Below are 14,292 nucleotides of genomic sequence, written 5' to 3'. Positions count from 1 at the left end.
AAGCTCATGGAGCTAAGTTTGAGCTGAGTTCGTCTTGCAAGAGGTTGCAAGGTGATTTTGTTGAGCTAGTCCAAGCTCTCTTAATATGTCCAGCCAATGTCTCGCCCCACACTTGGTTGACTAAGGCTGAAATAGCCTCTTTGAATTGTTTGGCTCGAGCTCAGGTGATAGGTCCTTGTGGCAGCTCCAAAGGTTCTTTGTTCAAGCTTGGTGTGACCCAGGGCATGGTCGTATCTCTGTTGGAACTCCTAAAGAGATCAAAAGATATTTCCCCAAATTTTTTCCTCACTCATGACTTTCAAAAGAATCGTGATATAAACATTTAGCAAATCCATTAAAGTGGTCATTTGAAAAGTTAGTATTCAAGATTGAAATATGTACTCTAAGATATTATGTGTTCTCATGAGGATGAGTAAATACACATTGTATTCTTTTCCTTCACTAAGGTTTTGTCTCATTGGGTTTTCTTTTGCTAATTTTTTTCCATAGGGTTTTATCTTAGTAAAGTTTTAATGAATCATATTATCTATCAATAGACATCTAAGGGAGTGTTATAAATATTTTATTATTATAAAGTGGATGTTTATTAAGATAAGAAGTTTAATGCACTTTAGAATTCTAATGCCCATTAGAAATAGAATTATCATTTATACTTATGTTTATAGATATAAATTTTGAAGAAGCACGGTAAATATCATATTGATGAATAAAATACATACTTCTCTTTTGCTCTCCTATCTCTATTTTTTTATTTTCTTTATCGTTTATTTTATAACAAATTGTAGACAATACAATTTAGAAAAATGAATATTCTCAATATCCTAATTTTATTGCCTACACATGAAAAAGTGATTTAAATTATATTTTAGGAAATTTGTTTCACCTTTAAAAATAATTTTAAATTAAATTATCTGAAGCAAATTTATTTTAAAATTGAATTATATATATATATATTATAACCACAAGTGTTTTCATCATTTTTATGATTTAAGTATAATCTTTTCCCAATGGTGATATTTACATAAGACCATCACAACAATATTAACTTTTAAAGTTCAAACTTAGTCCAAATGCTTGACAAAAAATTTCACTCCCACTTCTTCCATTCCAACCGTGTTATAACCATGTCATACATACAATTTGTTTGAAGCGAATGTAAAATTAAAACGAATCAATTAATTGATTAAATACATGAAATTGTATAATGAAAGCGTTATTTCATGTGCACAAAGAGAATCGGGAAGACTATTTTACAGCAAATATAAATAAATAAATACGGTAATTAAGATTCTGAAAACGTGAAAATTTATGTGCGGAATGAATCCATGTTTATGATATGAATATATAGTCGAGTAGAAATGCCAACCGACTAGACAATTATAGAAGCTAAAGTTTCCTCCCAGATGAAATCAAGCAATGCCAAACTAATGAAACTGAGATCAAGTACAATTATCTTCTTAGGCCAATTATCCAAATTTATTACATTAAAATGAAATATGGTCAAGAAAAATAAACAAAATAGCAATATTACATTTTATGAATTAGAACAGCAGCGTTGAGGCAGTAACATCAAAATTAACTCGAGATTATTAGTCTAGATTCAAACCTCGCGGCTAAACTTGAAAAAAAAATTCAAAGAAAGAATTTTATTATTTATAAATTGAAAGATTTTTTCTTCTTTCAAACTCTTACTTAGTTTATACTTATTTCGATCAGAGGACAAATTTTTCTTTTCTTTGTATTCGTTTTTATTATAGCTATTCTATTGATTGATATTGATTGAATAAGTGATATCCAATGATTCTTACTCCGAATCTTTGAACTTAGTTTGAAGGTTTTATTGAATCATCGCGATTCTGATATAAATTTAAAGTTTCAATTGATTGATAGGATCTTAACAAGAGAATTCCTATAAAAAGGAAAGAAAACAAGAATAAAGCCACATTTTATACAAAGAACAAATCGAACAAATCAAAGCAAAGAACAAAAAAATAAGTAAGTAAATAGAAGATTCAAGAGTCTTGTAACGATCAACATAAAGACGACTGCGTTGACTTAATTTTTTGGCATTATAATTACAACTACAAAAAAGAGCTTTCGGGTTTTCACTCTTTTGTATCTTCGAATAAAATTGAATGAAAAGATTTAAGTTTCAAACTTTTTATTCCATATCCGTTTCAGCTATTACTTGGGTGTTTTTGTTTAAGCTGTACAAGATGAAATTCTGATATACGGTTCTCGACCGGGGAGGGGTCCTCTTGGTTTACTTATCTCAATAAAGTCTATAATTGGTTCGAAGAGCGCCTCAAAATTCAGGCGAGCAAATGATATAACTAGTAAATATGTTCCTCCTCGGATACTACAGGCATGTCTCACATGAACAAAGTAAAATAAAGAAAAAGATTTGAGTCATAGTTTCCTGTCTACTTTGCCTGGGGGTGAGAAGCAATGAACTCGACAGCATGACTGATCGTGCTGATTTTGTCTGCCTCATTATCAGGTATCTCAAACCCAAATTCTTCTTCAAGAGCCATAACAACCTCCACAGTGTCCAAACTATCTAACCCGAGATCTTTTTGGAAATGGGCATTTGAGGTAACCTGCAAAACAGAATAAACTAAACAGAGTGAAAGACTTACAAGAGAAAGACTCTACATGCAACTAAAAACCATATTACTACGACTCTTCGGGTTTTTTAAGTATCCATATCTGAGCATATACAGATATTGATACAAGGATATTACCTTCCAAGAAACATACAAATACATTAAAACACTGAAAAAAAATTCACACCCAAATCCGAGTAATATAGACCTAAAATTACTACAAGTTGCACTCATAATAACTCAATAAATGATACTGTGTCATCTCAAAATATATTAAGGAAAAGAAATGAGAAAAAAGAATAGCAAGAGTTTGTGCGCCTTTTCCAAGTTCTTCACATAAGGACAAATCACAAATCAAGAAGGTTATGATGCACCAACAGATGGCACGGATGTTTGATCTAGAAATGCTTCCAACATGCCGAGAAAAGTAAGGATGTGCTGTGACACTTGTCTAATAAAGCGACACAGCAAAAAAAAAACCAATGGCTCCATCATACCACTTCCTTCTTCCTGACCATGCAATCAACAGGAAAGAGGATGGGGAAATACGAAGATGCATATGCAACTAGATGAAATCATAACAGAAAATCATGCTGGACACAGGAATGAGGGGTTAGGATTTGAGGAAGAACTGAGAACAGAAGTTGAAAAGGGACTCGCACGTCATTTTACCTTTTTTCTTTCAATTATTTAAGGATAAGGTAAAACTAAATAAAAAAAAAAACTAGATTATGGCACGTGAAAGAATATATGTAACAAATATATTTATAAAAAATTGATGTTAAGAGTATATAAAGCTTTAGTTTAAAACAGAGGCTTTTGTAACATACGACTATAGTGATTTCGGTTTGAATCCCATCAAGTGCATTTTCCTAGATTTCAAATGATTTAAAATGAGAAAAACACCCTCATAATAATGTATTTTGTAAAAGGAAATATTTTTGATAATTGTTTAACTGAGTTGGAATTCGGTTTATGGGTGATACCAACTCAGTCAGCCCTTTAAATGTAGTACTTGTTCTGAGGCACATTGACGCAGGAGCTTTTATTTTTATTATACTATTTTATTATGTCAGTTTTATCTTATAAAATTTATTTTTAGTAGATATATTATAGACCCCTAGGGTTATTAAGTATTTTTAGGGTTTAAATCTAGGGCTAGAATAAAACGTTATTTGCAAGAAAGCCAAGTAACTTTACTTGCAAGAAAAAAAGCCTAGTATTTAGGCCCTAATTCGTTTATTTTTTAGGCCTTGGTTGAAATGGTAAGTTAAAAGTTTAAGTCTCACACGTCCCAAGTTCAAATCCTATCATAATATTATTTTATTAAAAAGCATGAAAAACCAAAAGCACTCTTATATTATAATTAATTACTTTGTATGTGAAAGGATATTTTAGTAATTTCCCAACTAAATCGGTGCCTGGTTAACTTATGGCATCAACTCAGTCAAGAGAAGTATATATAGTAAATAGAATTTCTTTTTTAAAAAAAAAAATTATTTAGTAAATCATATTTATCAGCCATAATTATCCCTTGTATGCAGTGTCTGACTAGTATGTTACAAAAGCCTCTTTCGCAAGTAGATTGTAAAATCACACTTCTACAACTACAACTAGCATTGAAGTTGATCTAATGCTTATACAAGTCATACTTGTTTGCATATCAATCACGTGCCAGACAACATAAATATTGCAAAAACTTAGACTACCAATCCAACCAAATTTCAATTTGATATCGAATTCACAACCACAACCAACTCCAGCCCAAAACAAACCTATTTCATATTCCTCCTCTGAAAGAAACTGAATAACCTATTCATTTAAGCACCCAAATTTTTTATTAGAGAGAAAAAGCAATAGTTAAGCAGTGCCTGACCATACCACCTCAAATTTCATATTTGCAAAATACCAAAGCTTCACATCCACATCAAACGAACCAAGCAGAAATCAGCTCTAAAGAAATGAACTCGCATTATAAACCAAACAAAATTTTCCACAGTTTCTTATGTACTGGTTTGTTAATTCAGAATACAAGTCAATTTATATTAATCTTCACTCCTAAAAGACAGAAATTTGAAGGCATCTAACTACAGCTAGAAAAGAGACTTATTTTTGGTAGTTCTCAGCTTATCATATCAAAGCAACAAAAATAAAGAAACTTACAGCGAAATAATCGAAGGGTTAGTTTGATTTAGGAGAAATACAACTCCTCTACACCAGACGTCACCAATCATAAATAAATTAAGTCGAGCAATCGAATCGGTATTTACTAAACAATTTAAAGAAAATAGCATCGCAAGCTTAAAAGAAGCTATTGGCTAATGAAAAGGAAGAAGTGACTAAATCAATAACCTAATATTATAAGAAAAAAGTTAGAAGAGTGAATGAAAAAGTAAAACCTTGGATGGATCAATTTTCTGGAAGTTTTTTACTACGGAGACAACGCGATCGGTGACCTCAGATTTGTCAAGGAATGAGCCCATGACGTCGTCGGAAAATCGGCGCCGTATGGCGTTGAAGATTAGAGCACCGTGGCCGTTAGGGATGGGTTTAGGGTTACGAAGCAGAGACAGGGATGTTGCATTCACTCTCAGGTGCTTTAGCACAACTCCTCTCAACGCCGCCATTTCAATAACTAATCGCCCTTTCTCTTCTACCTGCTGAAAATGTCAAGAAACCTATTCTTTTCTGTTCGCGCTCCCTCTCAAAGCCCAATTAACTTTGCGAAATTGGAACTTTTAGTAACTTAGGAAGCTAGTGGAAGTGAAAAATCAATGCCCAATACGACGTCGCAGTCATCTTCGTAGACCTAGTAGGGGAAAATCACTCTGCTTATATTTTTTTGAATAAATACTAAGTTTACTTCCAGTGTAGAAGAAAAAAGTTGAAACTTCAACGGAATCGCATAAAAAAAAATTCGGATTTAATTAAGTTAAATTATTTTAATTTTATTAAAAAATCTCTAGATTAAGTTAGAGTAAAATAAAATTTAAGTTGAATTGAGTAAAATTATTCAAGTTAAATTAAAAATTAAACATGTCAAATTAAATTTTATTACAATTAGTTTTATGTTAGAGCATATAAATTTGAAATCATTTATATTTGAAAACCTTTTCAAAGGAAAAAAAGATATTTTAGTATGTTAAACTTGAATCATTAATTAACTTATTTAGGTCTCAACATTATTGTTTTAGAAAATTTTAAAATTTTCACTTTCTTTATAATTTTAGAAATTTTTTAAAATTTTATAATTTTTTAAAAATATAAATTTTGGGATTTTATAAATATTTTAAATTTTAAAATTATTTTAATTTTTTTGTATTTTTGTTGACAAAGACTAATTTGCTCATTTTCAAAATTGACACGAACTAAAAGGGTATTTATATTAATCTATTATTTGAATTATTTGAGTTTTTTGAATTGTAAAATTCAACTCAACTCGAACTCGAAACTCAAATTACTTATTCAGTTGACTCAAATAACTCGAAATTCGATTTTATTCAATTTTTTCGAATTGAATCAAGTTTTTCTCATCCCTAACTAGCAAAGCTCCAACTCATTTGATGGATTATTTTTTTTCTAAAATCAAGTATAGATTTTGTTACACAGATGGCCCAGACAGCTTGGTTTGGGACTATTATGTACGAAACCCTTAAAAAAATTTCTTAAAAGAACATGTGGAATCCCTTGAAAACACCGTTCATAAGAAACCCTTGGATTGCAACTCGTTTGACAAACAGACCCACTTAGTTAACCACCATACCAAAGCCTAATTACTACGTCCTATCCTGTAACACCTTAATCCCAAATATAGAGTACTCGAATACTAAGGCGCTACATTAGGTCACCGTAGTAATCCAACAAAATTTTCAAATAATTTTAAAACATTGAAACACATTTTATATAAGAGAAAATACTATACATAGTTATACTGAAAATAGTAATAAAAGTAGCTTTACAAAATATGTGGAGCTTCAATATCATCGTATATCAAAATAGTCAAAATAATAAAAATGATAAATGAGTTACAGACCTACAAAAAAAATACAAGTAAGACCTGAGGAAAATAATGCCCACTAATAGATAAGGTACTGTACTCTGAATACGTGATGCTAGGAGTCTCTCGTCGATGATGTTCTTCGGACACGAACAAAAGTTTATAAATCTGAACATTAAGACAATTCAAAGGTTGAGCTTTACAAGCTCAATGGTACACAATAAATCTATAACACCCCTTACCCGTACCCGAGACCGGGACAAGGTATGGGGTATTATCGGAAAATATGGGCTATAAAATTTCATTTCAATTTAAAACCAATCAAACAGAATCATATTGTCCCAATTATGGACTTATGAGGTCCAGAACATGCATACAAACTAATCCAGGACTAAACCTGTAACAACCCGAACTAGATCCTAATTGTAACAGCCCGATTTAAGACCAAAACGGAATAGTGGTTTTGAAACCACGAATTCGAGGTTGAAAATTTTATGATTGGGTGTTTAATTTGATGTTTAGGACTAAATTGAAATAAGTGAAAAATGTGTGTCCAAGTTCATAAAGTACTTGATTGAAATGGGGGTTTTAAGTAGAGGTCCTTAAATAGCAATTAGACCATTATACTAGTTTGGACAAAAATACCTAAAGGAAGATAAAACACCATAGTTCTGGATCCCCTATTCTGACTTTAAAAATTCATAATAAATTCTAAAAAAATAAGTAGAAGTTTTTATTTATATGTACAGATTCCTTATTGAGTCTAGTTTTAAGAAAAACAAACCTTGTAGTCATTTAAATTCTGTATAGAGATATCTGATTCGTAATACACATATGTCGAGCAATCAAACCTCAAACAGGGAGACTTTAACTAATAAACTGTACTAATTGTCCTAACCAAAACTTCTAGAAAAAATTAGTAAATAGATATATGAATCTAGATTTAGGGAAAATTTACGGATCTTGATTTGAGTTTCATAACTCGAGATATGATTTTCTTGTAATCGTGACGCGAGTAGCTAGAAAGTCTGTGAATGTAGAAACAAATGATTTGAAGTTCTTAAATTGATAAATTATGTTCGGTAACCCTCAAGCTCGACTCCGGTGATGGTCTCGGGCGTGGAGGCATTACATATAATCAATCACCTTAAAGCATATATATAACACCTTACTCACATCCAATTTGGCAGCCAAAACAACCATTTGAATATATATTATAAGCCATTTCAAAATCAAGCACTCATATACTCAAATCAATACCATTAGTACATTCAAACACATACCAAGCTAGCATGATTGATTCCTCATTACTCACCTATTCAATCATATACCAAAGTACATATCATACTCATCAAAACAACCTATTTCAATATGTATTTTACTACCATCAATCACACACAAAGCTTGACTCATAAATTATCTATTAGCCATGCATTTATCAAGTCCAAAATCATGTTTTCATAAGTAAATACTCTTCATATACCAAATGACGAAATGATCATCTTGAACCATCACCAACCATACCAAATTATGCCATTACACAAGGCAAATTACACATCAAATGTAAGTCATTAATAAGCCATATAAAATGACCCAATACATCACCCAAAACCTTTATAAAAACACTCAAGCCTATACATGCCATATAACCAAAATCACAAAGCTCATATAAACCAAACCATAGCTGGATAGTGTGATGAGATCTCCGATGACTTCCAACCCGAGCAAGCTTTCGAAACTCTATAAACATAGAAAATAAAACAAAGTAAGCTATAAAGCTTAGTAAGCTCGTATGGAAATAAACTCATATTATTAAATAAACGCATTTTAAACAATTACTCAAATCATGATATAATTCATATGATTTCACCATTCAATCTCAAATTCATGTACATAGATGATCAAAATTTTCATGAGTTTATTCATTCAAAACATGTATAGTTTGAATATTCTTATCAATTCATTCACATTTTCATAAGCATAAACAATTATATATAAACTTTATTCAATTCAATATTCATCAATTTTCCCAATGCCATAGTCCAACTATGGTCTTACACATACATTGCCAAGGCTCGCTTTGGTCTTTATTTCACATGCCATAACCCGCTTATGGTTTTATAAGTCAATTGCCATAGCCCGACTATGGTCTTATTCGACAACTTACCTTTTTCAACTCATACTTTTCATTTAATTACTCAACATTTATTCAATTCATACTTCATTATAATCAAATAAACACATTTTGACATGAAACATACTTATATACAATTCTTTTTTAATATACATAATACAATATGAACTCATCAATTTACTTTGATTCGATTCTCACATAGGTTACGTATGCACTGTATGACTTATTCCAATCATACTTTATTTCTCATCTTGACTATGCCCGTTGAACCATTCAAATTGTCAAGGATACTCGAAAATCACATAAAGCTCGTACAATGCCATATCCCAAATATGGTCCTACATGTTAACACATATCGATGCCACTGTCCCAGACAGGGTCTTACACGAAATCGATTAACGATGTCGATGTCCCAGACATGGTCTTACACGTAATCATATAATGATGCCCATGTCCCAGACATGGTCTTACACATAATTAAAACATAATCCAATATATGTCAAAGCAAACTATTTATGTATACGGAATACAAATAACTAACCATCAACTTTATTAATTAAGCATCGGACCTATTATATCCTTTTAATATAAAAGAATTGCATAAGTGCTACTTTACATGTCGACAATACAAATTTCCAATATATATCATTTATGCAAGATGATTTCATAGTTGGCATGAGTTTACATGTTTCATGCATTAATATAGGTAAATTCACCCATTCGAATATGCATACATATATAAACACTTAATCACCGAACCACAAACGTTATATCATTGCATGTGTGTATGTTTCTTCCTTTCCTAGTAGAATATAAATGCAATTTTTATTACGAAATTCAAGCCAACTCATGTGGAAAAAATATACACCTTATAATGTCGATATGTCAATCAAAATTCACATAGGCTTCGTATTATTACATTCATGCATACTTCTGACTGCATTATTTACCCAATGTAATAGCATAGACAACTACCATATCATAGATAAGTTAATCCATCCTATGCGCAAATAAATACATAAACTTATACCTATAATCAAGTTGGTTACAACCATCTCATTCACCCTTGTCTTATAACCGACCATGCACGTACATTATCCATTATAATCACCTCGTAAACATATAAAAAAGTACCTAAGACATTTTAAGTATCAAGGGCGAATATAAATAAACCTAGACATTATTTTTAATTCAACTCATATGACAAACGATTTATCAAAATATAAATCATTAATGAGCCATGCCAAGCAACCATACATATCATATAAAACACAGTAACAAAATCAATCCAATTCACAATAAGATATAGCCGAATATTCCCTATACCAATGCATATAACAACACCTTAACAAATTATAACTACCGCTTCCATATATATGTTTGTACTCACGCAAAAACTATAATCGGAATAACTAAAGATGCTGCCCAATTCATCAATTATTGTGATGCACAAAACACACATAATCTTAATTAAACTTAATTCACTAACAAGATATGTTAACCCTAATGAGCTCATTCCATGATCATGCATAACTGAATTCATATAGAGAGCAATAACCACAACCAAAACACATTCAAGACTAACTTAAAAATTTAGCCATTTTCACATGGCTTAAATATACATTCATTTCCAAAATAACTAACTCCAAAACCAGCCTATGCATGCCATAACTTAAATTTAGTTTGAAGGTACCAAAACAGTAGATAGTGTGATGAACTTGACTGACTGCTCCCGAGCTTGTAGCTTGACTTCAAAATCTATAAAACAAAGTAGATAAAACACAAGGAATAAGCTCTCAAAGCTTAGTAAGTCATAAGCAAATCAATTACTCAATGATTTATTCGACTTAACTAATTTATACTAAAATTATTACATCAATTTACATTCGATTCTAGGCACGAATACATCCATGTTACTTATATATAATCATATGCATTTATACACAGTTAAATCATCACTTTACCCTAATGCTTGTATGATCAAAAGTTACAAATCATTATTTAGCTTTCAAGGTCGAATATCCACTAAGTTCTTAGTTCACATAACCATTCATACATAAACTCATAGATTATAATATAGTCTCAAGTACTTATATTAGTCACATGATCGAATACTCATAAATACACATATACTAAATTTACATTTATTCAATAATGTGCAATAGGTCAATACACTTACCTTATTTTTGTTAATTATCGAACTAACTCATACCGGCCATTAGCTCATATCATACAATCATACACGATTACCTTTCCCCAATGAACCATTCGAATTGGATAGGACACTCGGATAATCACATAAATCATACAACATAACGTCCCAGACGTGGGCTTACATGTAGCCACAAACGATGCCATTGTCCCGAACAGGGTCTTACTTGTAAACACATATCGAAAACCACAAATCGATGCCATGGTCTTACTTGCACACATATATCGGAATCCTATATCATGACATATGTATCCTATCTATTCCTAAGGTTCATACGGGGCTTTCGGACGTCGTATTTCAGTCGAATCGCACTCGAAAGTGTGGTAACCATATTCAATCACATTCAGCCATACCATAATTTTAACTTAAGAAAACATAACGTTAAAGTTATCAATAAACACGTCTATTTGCTTATAAACTTACCTCAGACATCGTAAAACGGGACTGGGCTGCTAGTCGACAACTTTTGTTTTTCTCCGGTCCAAATCTGATTTCTTTGGTTCTTGATCTAAACATATTCAAATTAAGCTCATTTAAACATATTTTCATTCAATTTAGCCCAAAAACACATAAATAGGAAAATTACCATTTTACCCCTAACATTTACAATTTTTACAATTTAGTCCATATTACACAAAACAAAAAATACACAAAATTTCACAACACCCATGTTAGGCCGAATAGCCCACATGCTCATACAAGTCCACATATTTTATCAATTTCATATTTTAGTCCCTCAAATTATTATTTTTTCAATTAAGTCCTAATTACTCAAAATCATCAAAAACTCCAATACAAAATATGTTAATCTAAAACATATCTTTCATTTTTCATCATCAAACAACAAAAATCCCAAGCTATCAATAATGGAACAACTCAAAATATTTATCAAAATAAAAAATTAAAGCTTGGGTTTTGAAGATTACTAAGCAACGATCTCAAAAACGTAGAAATTATCAAAATCGACAAGAAAATGAACCTTGATTGAGCTCCAAATAAGCGAACCCTAGCTTTTATTCTTTCTTCTTTTCTTTTCTTAAGTTTCGGTCAAAGAACAAAATGAATGTAATTAATTTCATAACTTTATTTTAACTATTATATGTTTATTAAATAAATTACTTAAATAACCTTAATGAAATAATAATAAACTATATAATCCATGTCTTTTACCGTCCACTTATTATGGCAATGGGTAATTTACAACTTAAAGTCTTCCATTTAATAAGCCATTATCAATTTAGCCCTTTATGCTTTTAACTATCAAAATTTTAATTTACGCGATAAGTCCTTTTATTTAATGGGACACCTAAACGACAAAATTAAATCACGAAAATTTCACATATATAAATTCACACAAAATAAACACATAAAATAATTTTAGATATTTTTTGACTCAAATTGTGGTCCCGAAACCACCGTTCCGATTAGGGTCTAAATCGGGCTGTTACAACTCTCCCCCCTTAGGGATTTTCGTCCCTGAAATCTTACCAGTGAATAGGTTCGGATAGCGTTCTTTCATTGCATCCTCTAGTTCCCATGTTGCTTCTTCAACACCGTGTTTATGCCACAATACTTTAACTAACGAAATCTTTTTATTTCCTAACTCTTTAATTTCAAGAGTCAGAATGTGAATCGGTTCTTCCTCATAGGTCATATCATGTTGAATTTCAATTTCAGACGGACTAATCACATGTGAAGGATCAGATCGATACCTTCGAAGCATCAAAACGTGGAATACATTGTGGATCTTTTCTAACTCTGGTGGCAACAATAGTCTATAAGCAACTGGTCCGATACGCTCTATAACTTCATATGGCCCAATAAACCTCAGACTCAATTTGCCTTTACAACCGAATCTGAGTATTTTCTTCCACGGTGATACTTTCAAGAAGACTTTGTCTCCAATTTGAAACTCTATATCTTTATGTTTCAAGTCCGCATAAGATTTTGACTATCGATGTCGCTTTTAAACTTTCACGGATCACTTTCACTTTCATTCGGTTTCTCGATCAAATCAACTCCGTGTATCTTATTGTCACTGAGCTCAGTCCAGTACAACGACGTACGACATTTATGTCCATACAAAGCCTCATAAGGTGCCATTTTGATACTCGATTGATAACTGTTATTATATGCAAATTCAATCAGAGGCAGGTATCGTTCCCACGTACCTTCGAACTCGAGAATGCCACATCTCAACATATCCTCAAGTATCTGAATATTCATTCAGACTCGCCATCTGCTTGCGGATAGAAAGCAGTACTAAAATGTAATTTTGTACCTAGTGCATCTTGCAGTTTCTTCCAAAACTGCTATGTAAACCTCGGATTTCTATCCGAGACAATAGATATAGGCACACCATGTAATCTCACAACTGGGAGACATACAATTCACTAACTTATCTAGTGAGTAATCATGACGATCGTAACAAAATGAGCCGATTTAGTCAATCTATCAACAACAACCCAGATTGCATCTTTCTTGCTCGGTGTCACCGGTAAACCAAATACAAAATCCATCGTAACTCTATCCCATTTACACTCAGGTATCATGATAGGTTGAAGTAGTCCTGAAGGCACCTGATGTTCAGCTTTTACTTGTTGACAAACTAAACATCTTGCAACAAAGTCAGAAATGTCTCGTTTCATACCATGCCACCAGTAAAGTTGTTTTAGCTCATTGTACATCTTTGTACTACCTGGGTGAATAGATAATCGATTGCTATGAGCTTCATTCAAAATCATCTAAATCAACTCTGAATTTCTCAGAATGTATATTCGATCTTTGAACCTTAAATATCATCAAGATCAACTCGAACTCGAATCAAGATCTGTCTCACCTGAGCTCATTTTGCAATCAATTCATTATCAATCTTCTGGGCATCACATATTTGTTGAACAAATAATGGTCTAGCTTTCAATTCAGATACTATCGAACCATCATCAAACATATCCATATGCGTATTCATTGCACGTAAAGCAAACAGTGATTTTTGGCTTAAGGCATCAACAACAACTTTAGCTTTTCCCGGATGATAGTCAATCACAAGCTCGTAGTCTTTTATCAGTTCTAACCATCGACGTTGTTTCAAATTCAGATATTTCTGAGTCATCAAATATTTCAGGCTTTTATAATCAGAATAAACATGACATTTCTCACCGAACAGATAATGACGCCAAATCTTCAATGCGAACACAATGGCTGGCAATTCTAGGTCGTGTTTCGGATAGTTCCTTTCATGTGGCTTTACTTGTCTCGAGGCATACACTATCACTCTGCCTTCCTACATCAGGACACAACCCAAACCATTTAATGATGCATCACTATAAATAACAAATTCTTT

At 31.9% G+C, this 14,292-nt stretch overlaps 1 protein-coding gene across 1 annotated transcript; it reads right to left on the bottom strand.

The window, feature by feature from the left end:
• Positions 1 to 2,288: 2,288 nt before the first annotated feature.
• LOC128286940 (acyl carrier protein 2, mitochondrial-like) lies at positions 2,289 to 5,427 on the bottom strand. Its single transcript, XM_053024749.1, has 2 exons — positions 5,006 to 5,427; positions 2,289 to 2,600 (listed from the first exon to the last, which is right to left on the bottom strand). Exons 1-2 carry the CDS (start codon positions 5,231 to 5,233, stop codon positions 2,424 to 2,426), a joined length of 405 nt encoding a protein of 134 aa, XP_052880709.1. The 5' UTR covers positions 5,234 to 5,427; the 3' UTR covers positions 2,289 to 2,423.
• Positions 5,428 to 14,292: the final 8,865 nt, after the last annotated feature.

The sequence above is a fragment of the Gossypium arboreum genome, chromosome 13 (assembly GCF_025698485.1).
Source record: "Gossypium arboreum isolate Shixiya-1 chromosome 13, ASM2569848v2, whole genome shotgun sequence".
In the NCBI taxonomy this organism is placed as follows: Eukaryota; Viridiplantae; Streptophyta; class Magnoliopsida; order Malvales; family Malvaceae; genus Gossypium; species Gossypium arboreum.
The sequence above is the reverse complement of the archived record's forward strand: the minus strand, read 5'-3'. Positions and strand labels throughout refer to the sequence as shown.